This window comes from Aethalodelphis obliquidens, unplaced genomic scaffold, assembly GCF_003676395.1.
Source record: "Aethalodelphis obliquidens isolate GAN/ISIS:26980383/991018 unplaced genomic scaffold, ASM367639v1 scaffold46, whole genome shotgun sequence".
Taxonomy (NCBI): Eukaryota; Metazoa; Chordata; class Mammalia; order Artiodactyla; family Delphinidae; genus Aethalodelphis; species Aethalodelphis obliquidens.
In genome coordinates, this window is record NW_020837990.1 from 1,881,406 (window position 1) to 1,899,083 (window position 17,678).

Genomic DNA, 17,678 nt, shown 5'->3' on the forward strand with positions numbered 1-17,678 from the left:
GTGCAGACTATCACCCAAATTCAATTCATTTTATGCAATTTTTCAATAAGTAATTAAAAAAGAATCCCTCCTGAGTTTATCCAGTCTGATATTGTAGACCATTTGCTATCAATTCAAAGTTCTCAATTAGCTCCAGTGTTGTTCTAATTACTGGATGTGTTTTCAAGCAACTCCCAGCTAATAACTGTTGGGATGAAGAGTCATTTTCTCGCTCTAGACTAGACTGTGCACGCTCATGCTTACTGTGATGTTTTGACAATGATTCATTAACCAATAATAAGGCCCCAATTGGAACAATTAGACATCGATGCCTTTGCTAGGCTGACCTTTTATTTTGTTCCTCAATATTGTCTTTTCTTCAGTTGGTTTCTAGATAACTCCCAAGAGACTCCTTACTATACAAAGCAATATCATGAAGACAGCTGTCATTAAATTCAGCTACTTGTACAAAAGCTGCCTCTAGGAGCATGCTCTTGTTGGAAACTCAAGATGGAAAAACATCATAAAAGGAGTCTGTAATAAGAGAATACATGATTTAAAGGTCCTTTATACCAGTTCATAGAGATTAGGGAGTTAGGCACTATGTCTTTCAATGGCTTGTATAACATCTGGTCAAATCCAGGCCCTCCATCATTATGTCACTCAAGTTCATGGTTCCTTGTCTTCTAATAGGCAGATTATTTTTATTTCCTAAATATCTGAAACAGAAATATGATAAAAATTAATCACTGATCCACTCAGGTCTATAAAAGATCAATGTTAGTGTTGATAGTACAATTGCCTTTAAAGGAGGAGCCAGACAAGCGTTTGTCATTTACTGCTTTTGCAGAACCTCTACCCTGTCTTAGTATCATGGTGCCTTAGTGACATTCTGCTGGATCTTACCATTGTGGGATGACTTGGGGCCAGATGAAGCCTATTTTGATCTATTCTTTGATTTCAACCCCAAGCTCTCAGCAAGTATGTTCTATTTCTTTAGTCAAACTCATTTTAGATGCTGCCTGTCACTTTCCGTGTTTGTGTACAAAGAATTTTGATTGCTCTAGGGTCGTATATACTGGATGGTAAAGCTTTGCCTTGAGTGTAAAGTTCCTGTGAAATGTTGTCTGATATCAACTGGATCACTGAACCTGCTTCAGCTGGGTGTGGGTTCTTAATAGGAGGTGTGAAAGTGCCTGAAGGATTTAGTGCTTAGGCTGAGAGAAATGGTTAGGGAGAGGTTTTTAAATGTTCTGAAAAAAAAAATTGAAATAGTGTCTCTTTTATTGGTCAGCATTTGAGTTGCACTGTAGATGTCTCTTACAACTTCATCAATGTAGTAATAAAGTTGCCAGACTGTACATGTTAAAAATGCAAGGTAGATAGTAATGCGTATTTCTAAAAATGGAACTTAAATGTTGGAAGTTCATGTCCCAAATTGAAATATATAATTACATCCTCCTTGCCCACACAGAAAAACAAGAACTCTCTTCCCACAAACAAATAATCAAACAGTGCTCTCCTTGCTGTTGAAAGATTGGAGTTTAGACCTGGCTAGTCTCCCACTGTAGGACTGAAGGACTTCAGAGTCCCTTATCCTTTCTTGATCTCCATTTCCTCTTCTGAAAGATTGCACTTGAACAAGATAAACCCCTTCCAAGCTCTAAATTCCTTTAAGATAATTTAGTAGAAATGGAATGTTTAGAAAATTTACCCTGTCCCTTTAAAAATGAAAATATGGTAATGTCTCTTACGCATTATTTTTAGCTTCCAGAGCAAGTTTTAAAATATAGGGAAGTTTTAAAATATAGGGGAAAAAATCATTCTATCTCATGTTTCTAGAAAAGTCTTTAAACATGTACCTTGAAGGGTCCTCTTCTTTTACAGATACATTTTAGGAGCAGCTTGGGCTGTGATTTTCCTGAACTAACTCCTCATATATGCTATGATTTTCCAAATACTACTGAAACATGATTCTCCAGTTTACTGTTTATGTTCAGATACTTGTTATCTTTCCAGACTTTCAAGGCTGTTTCCAGTATTAAGAAAAAGTTTTGTACAGGCAGCTTTTCTACCACATTGTGGTATATGTAAAATTTATACAATATAGGAATAAACCTCCAAAGCCAGTCCTTATGCCACCTGTATAGAGACACAGATTTTCCCTAAATTATTGTTAAATGTGTCCATTTCTGGATGTAGCCATCTAAGAATGCAATGCCCATCTAGTACAAGCAAGTAAGTAAAATTTAAATCCTAATTTAATAGGATTTAAAATAGTCCCAGGGACTATTTTAAGACCTGGGAATTTCACAATGTTTATGCAGTTTCAAAAGATTCTTTAAAAGGGAAAAAATATTAATATTGACATTCAGTAGGATGTTTCTGTGGGATGTTTTTGTCTTACCTAATGTTTTTGTGTGGAAGCACACGTTTGATATTTTAAGATATTTTTGAGGGCAAGATGTTCAGCAAATTTATGTACTTGGAGTCAGCAGCTTTGAGCAAGCATCTCTCTCAGAGGTGCCCGAGTTGCGTGCTTTTGGACTTGGTGGATTTCTAATTAATATCTTGATGCTCTGTTAGAACAACATTGAGATTTGTTTAACTTGAGTAGCACATCTAGAAGCACTTTCATTTGTTAAATTTTACATACAAACCCTTGGCTAAATTTAGAGATTTCTGAAATATTTTGGAAATGATATTGCAAAATTTACCGGTGTTTAGTCCAAGTTGAGTTCTTTTCAATAGAAACTGAAGTGCTTATAGTTTTTTTTTTAATCAGAAAAATGAGAAAGAAACACAAGTAGATACATTTATTTCTGGGTAACTTTAAGAGTTTCATTATGCTAAGAAAGGGTAGCGATCATTTAAGAAATTAAAAGAGCCAATATAAAGCCAAAAAGAAATCAAAGGATCCAGGATAAAACCCAAAGGCTTTACTCCCTAGTTCTTATTCAGCCCCAATATTAACTGATCTGAAAATAAATAATTAAAATAGTTTTTCTTCCTGGAAAGTAAAATATGGCGCCGTAATGTAACAGGGCCCCATATTTTAAACCCTGTACGAAGCAAACGTGGACTGCAGTGAGGTGACGATGCTAGGTCATCACTCTCAATGCAGAGCAGTGGGTTGGAGTTTCTCTTCTCCAGGTCCATCCCCTGGGCATCTCTGGTCATCTCTTGTCTATACAATGTGAAGGGCTTTAAAAGCAGCCACAGCCTGTTTTTCCCTTTCGTGTCTGTTCTGCAGTACTTCCAGCAGTGAGATTTCAGGTAAAATGTCTCCGTTTCCAGCATGGGTTGGATTTTTCTTTTCCTTTGAGGCTTGACCACTCAGATTTGCAGGTTTGGGTTTGGGGATGGTCTTAGCATATTCCAAAGCCTAAAAGCATAAAGATAAAATTTTATTTGAGATGGGAAGTGAACCCTGGATTCCTTAAATTAAATCTAGTCTTAGGAAAGGTTTATTGATAATATAATTGGAGACTATTGCTACAATAATGTACTAAGGGATGGATGGAAATGGAGACCAAATGGAAAATACAAATAATGCAATATAACGCACAGTTTAAACAAAATCAATTAGCCACGTAACAAAATGCTGTGGAAAAAAAGAGTTGAAGAATGATATGTACGGTTGTGACTCTGGACGTTTTCTTCATAAAACTGAGTTTTATTCAAGTGCTTGAAAATAGATTTCTTATGTGTTTGATCTGTTTAGCTTCTGGCAGTCTTATTAAAACCAAACTTTTATTGAGGAGATATTAACTGACCTTTCCATCCAAAGAGGACTTGTTACAGCTTGAGACCAAAGACATCACTGTAGTTGAGATAAAACTGAGTCTCCATTATTACACCAACTATTCTCGTTTCTGGGTTCTTACAACTCTGGCAAGTATTTATTAGAGGTTGAAAATTATTTTTTCCTTTTCTTTAGCATATCTATAGATACCTGGATACTAAAAAAAGGCAGTCTTTTTTTCAGTGATGTCAGTTCTGACAGGCATTACAATAAAAATGAGATTACTGAATATGATTTCTAAATCTGCCTTTATATGTTTTACTTTTCTAAAATTAACCATTTTTAAAAATTGAAGTATAGTTAATTTACAATGTTGTGTTAGTTTCAGGTGTACAGCAAAGTGATTCAGTTATATATATGTGTGTGTATATGTATATATATATACGTACTTTTTCAGAGTCTTTTCCATTACAGGTTATTACAAGATATTGGATATAGTTTCCTGTGCTATACAGTAGGTCCTTGTTGTTTATCTATTTCATATATAGTAGTGTTATATGTTAATTCCAAACTCCTAATTTATCTCTCCCCACCCCCAGTTTTACAGTTTAATAAGCGTTTCTTGAGAGCTAAAATGGGAATGGATAATATACGTAGGTCCTAGAAGGGGAAAAATCTCCAAAACAGAAAAACTCCAGACTTCTCAGTGTGTGTAGCTGACTTCTATTGGAATTTCTAATTATAGACTTGTTGCCTTGAATCTCTTCATGAACAAATAATGGATTGGAGAAAAAAAGAAAAAGTGGCATCATGGAAACTCAATCAAGTGGATTGAGGTCTTCAAGGTCTGAGGAAGAAAGGCAATAGATAGAAAATATGAGAGTCTGTGAAAGAGAACACGAAGTACAAATTCCTAAAAGCACCAAAGGGTCACTTGTCCCTCGTGCAAAGGGTCCCACGTCCTTACTGGGACTGAGGCAGAGACTTGTACTGCAAAGCTCGGTGTCTCCATAGAACGTATTTCATTCACATCACAACTTAGAGTTGGATGACTTCTGAGAAGGAGAACATCCTGTATTTATCATTTTTATTGGGTAGAGGAACCTATATAGTACCATCCCTTAGGAGAAATATAGGGAATGAACTTGAGAGAAACAGTGAAGGACTTTCCTCTGACATAAGCACCCGGACATGGCAAGAAGATGCTAATTTCTTAAAACTTATTTAATGGTAGAGAAGGAAATTGATGGTTAATCAGGATTATTAGTTTTTTTCTATGAAATCACCTAACCATTGCATTTTTGTGTGAGAAACTCGAAATACTATACTTGGAGGAAAACATGTGGAAGACTAAAGATAACAGTGAACTTCAGGGGAAAAAAGAGGCTAACCTTCCAGCATCATATGTGTGTATATCATTTTTACATCAATATCTGTGAATGATGGGGAGCCGCAGGAACAGTAGTAGCTAAAACATCCTCTGTGTTCAAATAATGTGGGGAATTCATTGTTGTGAGGTCACAGAGGTTTCCTTTTAATTCTAATTAAAAAGACAACTGCCTTCGTGAGAATTTCTTACCTTCTGCCGAGGGACAGCAGATTTATTTTCAGTCTTTGCTATTTGTGGCTTTGACGGGATGGATAGTGCCTTCATGTTGTATTCCTTTACTTGTTTTGCATATTCCTTTTGCTGTATTAATTTCTGCATCTGTTCAGAGAAACAAAGTGAGGGTGACTCACAGGTCCTGCTAGATCGCTCTGTTCTCTATCTAAATGGACACTAATTTTAGTGAGCTGGGCACGGGGGAAATGGGATCACCGCGTGTAAGGTGACAGCAGTGAAATGGTTAAGTTAATGTCTCTCCTAGAAATAGTTTCTCTTGAGGGGCGGAATGTCACTGCAATAGCACACCCGGTGTTCACTTAACAGTGGCTAAATCACATTCAGCCTCTTCTTTGTTGCGTTTACCCAATTTATTTTCACTTTTGCTTCCAACTTTGAACTCTACTCTCTTTTTATGCCTTGAGTGCAGCTGCAGTTAAAACACATTAAATGAAGATCTCCTTTCACTAGAGGAAAGAGAATAAAGTGGATGTACTTTTCATGGCTTGGGAAACTCTTACCCTGAGTGTCTTCTCTGTAGCCACTCCTCAATATTATCAAGATAACTCTATTGGGAGAGACCAACGACCACATAACACACACATCTCTTTTCATGTGCATGTGTCCCACTTTTCTGTTTGGGCCTTCAAAACTAACTAAAAGGTGGATACATAAAACAACATTGGCTGAGTAACTTTTATTTTATGGTAGAAGTAGTGCCCGGGGCTTATTACCAATGCTACTTCAGAAGGGTCTCTATTCAGAGGGAGACATTTGAATTAGGACTTGGTTCTGGGGGTATCTTTTTTTTTTTTCAGGTCCATACCTTTGTTTTTATTTATTTATTTATTTTTTACATCTTTATTGGAGTATAATTGCTTTACAATGGTGTGTTAGTTTCTGCTTTATAACAAAGTGAATCAGTTATACTTATACATATGTTCCCATATCTCTTCCCTCTTGCGTGTCCCTCCCTCCCACCCTCCCTATCTCACCCCTCCAGGCGGTCACAAAGCACCGAGCTGATCTCCCTGTGCTATGCGGCTGCTTCCCACTAGCTATCTACCTTACGTTTGGTAGTGTATAGGTGTCCATGCCACTCTCTCGCTTTGTCACAGCTTACCCTACCCCTCGGTTCTGGGGGTATCTTTATACAGTTTTGCTGGAGGACAAATGGCAAATCCAATCCTGGAATTGCTGTATGTACATCACACTCACTTTGTCTCTGATGGACTCAAGGTCAGGTCCGAGGCCTCCAAGCTTCATGTCTCTGTTCTGATAAGCTTTCAGCTTGGAACTCTAAAAATAAAATCAAAGTGACAGTTTCTTTTAAAGACTTGTATGTCCCCCACCCTCGAGTTGTCATGGCCACATAAGAAAGGGAAGAAGCAAAATGAAGAATGGCAGCCTGTGTGGACCGTGGGAGAGTGGGTGTGTTTCCCAACAATTCTTCCATTTTAATGGTCGTCATTGATAACAGTTTCCTTGGTAATTTGTAGCTGGTGAGCTAACATGTTTGGACTTTTCCACTTCTGCAAAAAAAACACTGAAATTCTGAAAATTACAAATAAAAAATTTCAAGTGAGTGAAGTGCTGCTTTGTTATTAACATTTTTATCATAACGGATCCATTACTAATTTGCTGCTGCTGCTGTGAGTAGTATGTCTAGTTTTGTACCGTTCACTGAACCAACTGATTTCCCTGGAAGAGGCGATCTAAACGAATCAGGTAAGCACACTGCTTCGAAGAGAGAGCACCCTGTCTAATGTCATAATATTCAAAAGAAAGGAAACATTTAAGGGTTAAGAGTCTAAGCAAGACCCACTGAGAAACTCATTTTATTCAGTGTGATTTTGGATATTTTGAAAGGTACAAATAATTTTACACGATAATGCTTATTACTATTGCATATTTAAAGGGGCAGAGTAAGGGCTTCCCTGGTGGCGCAGTGGTTGGGGGTCCGCCTGCCGATGCAGGGGAGGCGGGTTCGTTCCCCGGTCCGGGAGGATCCCGCATGCCGCGGAGCGGCTGGGCCCGTGGGCCATGGCCGCTGAGCCTGCGTGTCCGGAGCCTACGCTCTGCAACAGGAGAGGCCACAGCAGTGAGAGGCCCGCCTGCCGCAAAAGAAAAAACAAAAAAAATAAAATAAAGGGACAGAGTAACAGACCGAGGCTATTTAATTATTAAATTATGTCAGTTGAGCACAGTAACAGGCAGGAAAAATACTAACGTGCTCCTGACTGTAGGATAGGTTAAGATATTCCCCAAACTCCCACTTTTGACGTGAAATCTGACTTGCTACTTGCAGCAGATACCCTTGTGGGGAAACAAAGGCCTCTTTTCTTTGCATTTGTGAGTTCATTGAGTTGTCTTCCGTGGGAAGGGCAGGAAGGACAATACCAAAGAGATGGTTTGGGTGACGGCAGTGATCTTAGGGTGCCTCAAAATTGGTGCTTAGGGTAAACAGCCATACCGCAGAGGCAGCAGTTCTGAGCTAACCGTGTATGGTGCCACCTGTCTATATGCTCATGGCAAGGCATGGTATTTTTCTAAATTTGGAAAGTTCCTGTTAATTATTAAGTCCTAAAATATACAATATATCTAACGTGCCCTTTCCTAAGAGAGAATTTGGCAGAGACAGTCCAGAGACTTTAAAGACAGAACATTTCATCATATAGAGAGTTACTGCATATAATTCTCAAACCTTAACAATGAACTTACGTAGACACTTATATCAGCTGTTACTGCTCACAGTGCCTATTGACCGACTACCTGGAGGTCAGACCACTTAGCTTCTCCATTGCCATTTCCCAGGCTCAGAGCCAAAAGCTCTTTCCTCCAGACCCCAGCGCTGAACTCTGGCCCATGAGATATGAATGAAGGTTTGCTGGCATAGACAGAGGGTGCATCTTGGAAAACCTTTAATTGGATTGGCACAGCCCCTCCCCCTTTCCCTTTATCTTGCCTGGAATGTGGATGTGATTTCTGGAGATACAGCAGCAATCTTGTAGCCAGGAAAGAAAAAAAGAACAAGAGAATTGTACAAATACTGGTTCTGATGTTTTGAGCTATAGAACCACCGGTGCTAGCAACTACCTACTTGTGGATTAACTGTATGTAAGAAGAATGAACCCTTATTTTTGAAATTGCTGTAAAGAGTAGTTCTGTGACTTGTAGCTGAAGGCAGCATTTCTAAGGTCCTACAAAATTTTTATAGTACATACTGCTTCACAGGGCCAAAATCATGTGTCATTTAGGCAACACTTCTACACTGCAAGGATTAAAAGTTCTGTAAACAGAATTTGCCTGATTAGTATGTTAAATATTTGTAGTCAAAACTCTTTCAGTGCATCTAATTCTAAAAGGTCAAAGAAGATCCTTTCTTAAGTCTTTGGACTAAAATAATTAAAATATAGTATACAGAAGAATATAATATATAGAAGAAGTATATAGAAGAAATATTGTTCATTGAAGGCATTTCAAAATCATAAGTCTCCTTTAAGAGAATAGACTCATCACCCAGCAAAACCACTACAGCTGCTTCCTGCCCTTTAGATGTATCCGTTCATACTTTTATAAAATTGTCCCTATGCTACAAATTATTTTGTTATTTTTTTTTGCTGAGAAGATTACCATTACACTGTATTTCCCTGTCACTACATGTTTTCTGAAAATGTGATTTTTATGTATAACATTCTATTGTCTAGTTATAGTTGAATTATTTAGCGATTCTTCTAAATGTTGAACATTTAAGATGTCCTAGGGATGAGCATTGTGTGTGGGCTACTCTGATTATTTCTTTGAGATAAATTAAGAGAAGTGAGATTATTGAGACAGAATCATGAACATATTCAGGGCCATTCATGAACACTTCTGTTAACAAGGTAGAAGAATGCTCTTTTTGTCCAAACCTCGATGACACTGGGTATTATCACATTTTAAAACCTCTGCTAATTTTTAATAGGTGAATGAACTCAGATATCCTATACTTTGTGATTGCAGATTTGTTCTTTATCTGGCATATGCCATCTCCGCCATTGGTTTGAAATCACTAAGTTACCATTTGCCAAAGTAAACCAGTAATGAAAAAGGAGAGAACCCCACTCACATCCAAGTCATAAAACCAGTTTGTCCAAAACTGATGAGACAGAAATGATCAGTGCCCAGAAATCGCATCCTTAGTCTGAAGCAGCTTAGCTTTAATCATTCCACCAACTCACAAAAGATGTAATGTAAAGCATGAATAATTGCTTATTGCATCCTCGTTGAAGTTCTTACTATCACCTCGAATAAGCATCGTGGCTGTCACAGAAAAACAGAGCCGACGGTCTAGCACTGCAGACTGACACGAACGAAAGAGTGTGGCCCGAAGGGGTCATCTCCAAATGCCACTGACTCCTTGACAGACTGAGCTGCTTCCAGTGAAGAGATGTTTCTCAAGGGAGAGCGATGGCTCCTAACAGAGTTTGTTCTGGGTGACTGGCAATGAAAAATCCTGGATTTACTTGTTAGCTTCAAGTAATCTTGATTGGTTCCCAGTGCTGTAATTTTGTTTGATCTCTTCCCATCAAAATTCTTTTTCACAGGTTTATTGAGATAAAATTCACACACCACCAAATTCACCCATTTGAAGTTGTACAGTTCAGTGGTTTTTAGTATAGTCATCAAGTTGTGCGAAAGTCACCACAATCCAATTTTAGAACATTTTCATTGACCTAAAAAGAAACCCCGTACCCATTAGCAGTCCCTTCCCTCCCCCCACCTCCAGCCGTAGGCAACCACTAAGCTACTTTCTGTCTCTTCAAAAGGCTTTCATAGTCAAATAATCCCTAGAATTTAGTTTGATTTACCTCTCTTTGGCTGTTACAAGACCAAAAGGTCACAATAGCACCATGCCACCCCCCATTTTTAAAAATTAAATGAACAATAATAGTCTCATTAGGTCTCCAAACACGGGGAAAATAAAAGCATGTTTTCAAAAAATCCCCGGCGGGGTTTGCTGCTACTCTTTGCATGAGATGCACACAGGGTGACATCAGCCAACCCTGGCTCTAGCTGACGGCTGACCAGACCAGATCTACCCCTTGGAATTGGTGTCCACTGGTCGTGGCTTTGGCAGAGTCTGGCATAGGATCTCCTGGTGGAAGGTTTCTGCCGGCCATCAATCACACGTCTTCTCAAGCCGGAAGAGTGACTTTTATTGTAAGCGGGGGGGCAAAAGGTGCCTGACTTGGAAATGACATTGACTGTCCCGGGAGGACTTGTTTCAACTCTGAGAGGTCGTGCCCCGCTGTGGGGGACACTGCGGGGCTTTCCTCCAGAACATTCCTCAGATGTGTAAGGGTGAGAAAGTTACTCAGAGACGGACGGAAAACAATGCCTCAAATACTGAGGAACAGCAAGTGAAGGAAATTTGCTCTGCGGTTGCTAAACTTAATCCAAATAAACCTCGTCTTAGAAGCAGTCAAGCAGCAATACCCGGATTGTCTGTGACAACAAACACACGGGTTAATTACTGCAGCTCAGCTCGACACAGCTGTCAGAGAACTCCTTAAGCAGTTACTTTGTGGCCGGTTGCGGTAGATATTTTTATTACTGTTTGTCATCACTTGTGCTGTGTTACTCTCTCACTGCCTGATGTCTGCATTCAGTGGCGTGGACGATACTGAATGTTCGTAAACTGGTCACAACAGAACTGCCAGGAGAAGAGGAACGGTGCTTGGGCCTATTATCTTGACAAATCCTCAGATTTTTAATGTGGTTCGAGTCGATTCCCTTGGCAACCATGAGATTTGCTTTGACTAGGAAATGGGCATGACCTGGGGAATGAGTCCCTCTGTCTGGGGCCCCGGCTACCTGCTGTCCTATACAAATAGCTCGGTTCTAAATCATTTTAGCTTCTGGAATGGCTTCCCGGACAAAGAGTGCTTCTGTGTCTTTGTCGGATGTAGGCTGAAAGTCTTGGATGGAGAAAATGGATACGTGTGGATTGCAACATCTCTGAGAGAAAGCAGGAAGGCAGGGATTTCCCAAGTTGGAAAGAGGGCTTGGGAAGTGGGAAGTGGAAGTTCTCGTTCTTCCTCTTCCCTTCCCTCCCCGATCTTAGATGTGTCATGACACACATCATCACTGGGTACTGTCCTCTGCCTTCCCTCGGTAAAACACAGATTCGAACCACCAAAAGGAGAAGGAAGGGAAAGGAAACTAACATTTAGTTGATGTCTATTCTTTGCTAGGCACTAAGCTAAGTTTTTTTTTTTTTTAATTTATTTATGCATTTATTTATTTTTGGCTGCGTTGGGTCTTCATTGCTGCGCGCGGCGAGCAGGGGGCTACTCTTCGTTGCGGTGTGCGGGATTCTCGTTGCGGTGGCTTCTCTTGTTGTGGAGCACAGGCTCTAGGTGTGCAGCCTTCAGTCGTTGTGGCAGTGGGCTCAGTAGTTGTGGCGCACGGGCTTAGTTGCTCCGCAGCATGTGGGATCTTCCCGGACCAGGGCTCGAACCCGTGTCCCCTGCATTGGCAGGTGGATTCTTAACCACTGCGCCACCAGGGAAGGCTAAGCTAAGGTTTTAATACATTGTTGCACTTAACTGTCAAACCAAATCTACAAAAAGAACAATTCTGATTGTGCGTATGAGGAAATAGGGGCTCAGGTGAATTAATAACTTGTCCGAGTCACAGAGAGGTTAGGTGATGAGAATTTAGAAATGGCTGAGTGCGTGACTTCCACTAAACCCTGCTCATTAAGGAATTGTTAAAAGCTTGCATTGTCAACAATAATCCACAGTTGGCAAGAACCCTAACCCAGAAGGTTCTCTTCCGAGGTAGTGAGTTTGAGCTCTTTTTTAGGCCCTGGTAACTCGTAAATTCCAGAGTGACAGCACGCCCTCACCTTGAGAATGTGTTGGTTCCTGAGCTCTGAATACATTTCCCTATAGAAATAATAATACGCACAGTGTCTGGCTTCCTAGTCCAGCCTACAAACCCTATTCTATTTATGAAGTACTTGAAAACAGTGCTAATCATACCTCAGATTAGGTACGATTAACTGTCAAGTAATAATGTTTTGGTGGAAAAATAAGTTACTTATGAAGCCAGGAACATATTTCTTCTTATTTACTGTGAAACTGGGGATCATCCCAGCTCTAAACAACCAGTAGTGGTTTCCACAGCCTGGGCAAGAATTAGGTACCCCGGCAGGACGGAGGATGTGAGGGAGGGTCACGTGAGGAGCTCAAGAAGCCCTCAGGTCAGCATGTGGGAAGGGGCAGAGGGAAGGACCCCGGGGCTGTGAGTGAGCTGAAGGCCTAGGCTCGCAGGTGGCGGCAGTGGGCTGGGGCATTTCATGTGCACCAGCCTCTGAGGTTCTATCTCAGGAGGACACACCAAGCTGGTCCTCCTTTTCTTCTCTGCAATAGGACCCACTGTCATTCTAGTCCAGCTTTCCCTTCTTCTCTTCAAGACCACCCTTTCCTTTTTTTCTGAGGCTCGCTCTGTGGGGTCCACTGACTTCACGATCCCCTATTCCTGGAGTGCCCTGCACCTGCCCTGCACACCACAGCCAGAGCAGTCTTTCTAAAACATTAATCTAACTGTGGTGAAAATTCTTCCATGCCCCCCGCCAACCCCCCGCCCCAACACCAGCTGAGGGATTAGAGCCCTCCTTCTTCCAATGACGAGCAAGATCCTCGAAGACCCGGTGCCTGACCTACTTCTCCACTGTCACCTCTCAACACTCAGCACCTCCCAGTTTGAGTGACAGCAGACCTAAAATGCATCAGTTCCCAGCATGCTTTGTGTTCTCTCAAGCTTCAGAACATTCACTTACACTGGTCCCCCTGCCTAAAATACTTTCAGTCTTCCTTCTTTTGCTAACTCTCAATCATCCTCTAAGATGCCTCACGATCACCTCCTGAAGCTCTGCTTGGCTCGCAGGTGGGGATGTGTCCCCCTCTGTGCTCCTCTGTGTTCACTGTGCATCTCTCTCTCTTTTATTTCAACATGATACTGCTGGGGAAAGGGCATGGCTCGTTTGCTGTGCATCCCAGCACCTGACACAGTTCCTGGTAGGAATTCAACACATATATGTTGAGTTGAACTAAGGATGGCTCCCTAAATCTGCCTTACAGTGGACGCCCCACGGGTGTCCACTGGTTCCCCGGCTGCTGGGAGTGTTGTCTGCTACGGCTCACAGTCGAGTCCCTCCCTAAGAACTGACCTCAGTCAGATGGAGCGGCTGTGCCCAAAGTTACAACCCTCCCCCAGAGACAGTCAGTAGCCAATGGCTGATCCATGTGGGGGAGCATCTGGGTTCCTTGCCTCTGAAGGGCCATCCCAACTTCAGAACCCTCACGGGCTTGGCGGAGGCGTCCTTTGCACCAGCCTCAAGGCCGCCCCTTCTCCCTCACCCGGCCCTGCCCTCTCCCTCCCCGACAGGGGTGGTTCCCCGGTAACTCTCTTGCTCACAAATCTCCATTTCAGAGTCTGTTCCTGGCGGGGCCAATCCACCACAGGACTATTGCTTCCAGCCAGTAAACTGGGCAACTACTTCCCTGTTGCCCAGTAAAGCAGAATGCATTTTCCAGCCTTTTCCTTACTATTTGACACTAGAAACAAGTGATCTTTCCTGAGGGGTTTTTATTGTTTGTAACAGTAGAGAAAGACAAAGGACATAAAAAGACTCCTTCAACGCTCCTTCATTTCTTCCTGGAAACCTTCCTCTTTGCCTCCCATCCCCATTTCCCTTATTTAACAAAGCAGACCCGATGGGAAAGACCTAAGTGCACAAAGGTGCTAGTCATGGTGAATCTTAGGTAAACACAGAACTCAGTAAAGCAAACATTTCAGAAGAAAGCTCAGTCATTGGCTGTCCTGGGTGTTTTACTGCAGGAGCTGAGGTGAGATGAAGGCTGAGAAGGGGTTGGGACTAGAGGAAGAAGGAGGGGCAGCAGCACCCCTATTCCAGGCCTGTGATAAGGAGAATGAAAATCAAGGTCCCTGTGTATTATCAAAATAAAACGTTAAGTAAGTAAGATGCTTTTATTACCTTAATGCTGCTTCTTTTCCCATGCTTCTTCCCCTTTTCCAGTTGAAACAGATAGCCTTCAGAATTGCTACGGCTAATTTTCACTTGGTTTCTTTGGCTTCTCTCTGAACTGAGTTGGGATTCACTTTCCACCCTTGACGGTATGGGTGGAAGCGTGACGCCGGGTAAGGCCCCTTCGTGGGGATGCACCTCAGTCAGATGCATCAGCGCTTGCTGATGCTGCTCCATTGTCTGGGTGAGGCGGGAGTCTGGAGAGGCACTAGCAGGTTGGCTCTCAGAGGAAGAATGGAACTTCCTTAAAGGAAAAAAAAGAAGCACAAATCTGTTAATGAAACCTAGATACATAAGACTTTTAGCATAGAAGTCTTTATGAACCATTAATTTGATGTATTTCTCACTCCCCCAATCAAATTAATGTTCTTTAGCTTAATCTTTTCATAAATACATTAATTTCTTAATATCCTCTATTTTTTCTTTAGGATATTCTAGCTCTTACTTAGAACTTTCATTTAGTGCATTCAGAATAGAAAAAAACATCATTCTGAAAAATCAAAGGCATTCCCACCACAAAATACCTGGACAGGTTGGATTAAATTAAACAAATGCCCTTTTAATTAGATAGTTGGATTTGTAAGAGAGACAGGGAATCTTCAGAGACCACAAACTAAACAGAAACTAAAACTAAAGCAGATTTAGGTAAGATGAAGCTATGGCTTTCTTTGAGGGAGTTTGGACCTAAGTGCTTGAGTTTCACCATTCAACACTGGTATGGGATATGTGAGATCTTGGCTCTGTGTCGGGCAGAGAATCAGAACTGAGATGCCTGCGTGAAGGCTGTATGTAACCCTTGAAGAGCTACACCCTCAATAAAAAGGCAAATTAGTGAAAAACTCATTCACCAGCCTTGGGAAACAACAAAGCAAGACTATCTGTCTTAATGTAGGCTCTGAGCTGGGAAAAAAATTCCCTGTGAATATCTACGGGACAACATTTGGGGTTCAAATTTACCTTCCCCACATAATCATGGAAATCCAACACCAAGAAATTAACATAAAGCGATCCTAGAGGAAGGATACCTCTGTAGTATCTGGCAGAAGCAAGTTCTCTGGAAGGATACATTCCCACCCAAGCCTGCCTAGGTGTCTACAGAGAAGATGATAAACATTAAGTTCACAATCCAAAATCCTAGAACATGTGAGTAAATAACCTACCAAGTATGAGAATGAGCAGATACACACACAAAGCAGTAGTAGATTTCTAAGAACTTAAGGTAATTGAATATTAGACAGCATTCATAAGGAAGCATGTTTATAATGATTAAAGACATGAAAGAAGAAATCAAAACCCCGAGAAATATATTCTGAAAAAATAACAGGAAGGTTTTAATCAGAACCATGTAGAACTCCTAGACATGAAAAACACCATTACTGAAATTTACAACTCAGTGGATACACCAAAGAGCATATTGGGGCTGAAGAGACTTAGAAACTTAGAGGAAATTTCTCAGAAAGAGGCATAGAGGGATAAGAGATGGAAATAAGAAACAGTTAAAAAGACACAGAGTCTAGAATAAGAGAATCAAATATACATCTACTTTGTGTTCCTGAAGGAATATGAGAGCAAATTTGGGAGACATAATATTCAAAGGAAAAATGGGTGATAATTTTCCAGAATTTATGAAAGAAATGAACACTCAGATTTAGGAATCCCAGAAAAATCACAAGCAGGATTACAAATTTCAAACCTAGATACATCACAGCAAAGCTTCAGAACACCAAAAACAGAGACCTCAAAACCAAGAAGAGGAAAAACGACAAAGACAAAAAGAATGATAATTACATTGATAAAAGACTTTTCGAAGAAATAGAGAAGCCAGGAAATAGAAAAACAATGTTTTCAAAGAGGTTAATTCTTTATCAAGTTAAACATAATTTAAGATAGAGAGGAAAGTAAAGGAATTTCCAGTAAATTTACCAGTGAAATGTACTTGCTGAAAGAACTTCTAAAGGATCTACTTCAGGAAGAAAGAGTAAAATGGAAAAAAGAATGGGAGGCAAAGACGATAATAAACAACTGGTTAAATCTAAAACAGCACTGACTCTATACAACAGTAATAAAACAATGATTAGTTTTAGAGCTATAAGATGCTGGATTAAAAATAATATGTATGACACAAAGGGTGATTGGATTACAACAATCCAATGATTTGAATATGTCTGCAGGAGAATAGAAATTTTAACACTAGACTAGTTAATAATGTAAGTTTTAAAAAAAAAGAGAATAGAAAGAGAATATGCATTTCCAAATCAGTAGAGGGAAGAAGTAGCAGAAAGTTCTATCAGTTCAACAGACAGTATTAAAAAAATAAAGACAATATGTATTGGAAAAAGTAGGGTGGCTAGGACAAATTAACATAGTAGAAATTAATACAAATATATGAGTATCACAAAAAAAGTAAGTAGTTTAAAGTTTAATATCTGCCCACAAATAACAACAAAAGAAAAGCCAAACAAAAAAACACATGAGAACTAAATAGTTTTACTGGAAAATTCTATGAAATCTTCAAGAAGCAGTTCCAGTTGTACATGAAGTCTCCCAGAGGATATAAAATGGGGGAATTATTTTAAGGCTGGCATAATCTTGATAACACATCCAGGCGGGGGCTGATGGCAGATTGGAGAATTTTGAGCCAGGCGCACTTCCTGCATGTGGATGTTAAATCCTAAACAGTGTTAACAAATCAAAGCAAGCAATATATTAAAATCCTGTGGCAAGTTGGGTCAGTCCTGGGAATAAAAGGACGATGGAATGTTAGAACATCTGTTAACACATTTAGCCACATAAAGGATTCAAGGAGAAAATTTTTCAATTGATGCAGAGAATTTGATAACATTAAATATCTATTTATGATAGAAGTTCTTTGCAGGAAAAAAATAGGAATAGGAGGTCAGTTCCCATTTATCTCCCTAACTACTAAAAATTAAATATTTTTAATGGCAAAAATGTTAGACTCAGTCCCTCTAAAGTCAGGAAAAAATGATGAGAATGCCTGCTATCTATCTATCACTATCTCTTCTAGGAAGCAAATTCTGAATCTTATTCATTGTACATTCCATACCTCCACGTGGAGCACTTAAATGTCTTCTCATTAATTCATGTGTGTCAGACTGTCTCCCTACTTTGAAAATAAGCTCCTTGAAGGTTCCCATGCATCATACTACTTTTGTATCTTTTATAGCTTTTTAGTCCTATATTCAGCCCTATCAGGTATGTAATAAACACATTTGACTGAATGATATCAAGAA

The 17,678-nt window shown here is 40.2% G+C and overlaps 1 protein-coding gene across 3 annotated transcripts in view; it reads right to left on the minus strand.

Moving 5' to 3' along the window:
- Positions 1–2,136: 2,136 nt before the first annotated feature.
- The window catches only part of JHY (junctional cadherin complex regulator), a 64,497-nt gene continuing 48,955 nt past the window's right edge, over positions 2,137–17,678 (minus strand). For 2 of the 3 annotated variants that reach the window (XM_027081989.1, XM_027081987.1), the window contains 4 exons: positions 14,374–14,668; positions 6,546–6,626; positions 5,304–5,432; positions 2,137–3,364 (listed from right to left, as the gene is read on the minus strand). In XM_027081989.1, coding sequence (XP_026937790.1) covers positions 3,167–3,364; positions 5,304–5,432; positions 6,546–6,626; positions 14,374–14,668 — 703 coding nt within the window. In that variant the 3' untranslated portion in view covers positions 2,137–3,166. The remainder of the gene's footprint in view (positions 3,365–5,303; positions 5,433–6,545; positions 6,627–14,373; positions 14,669–17,678) is intronic. The other variant, XM_027081988.1, reaches the window with a different exon arrangement.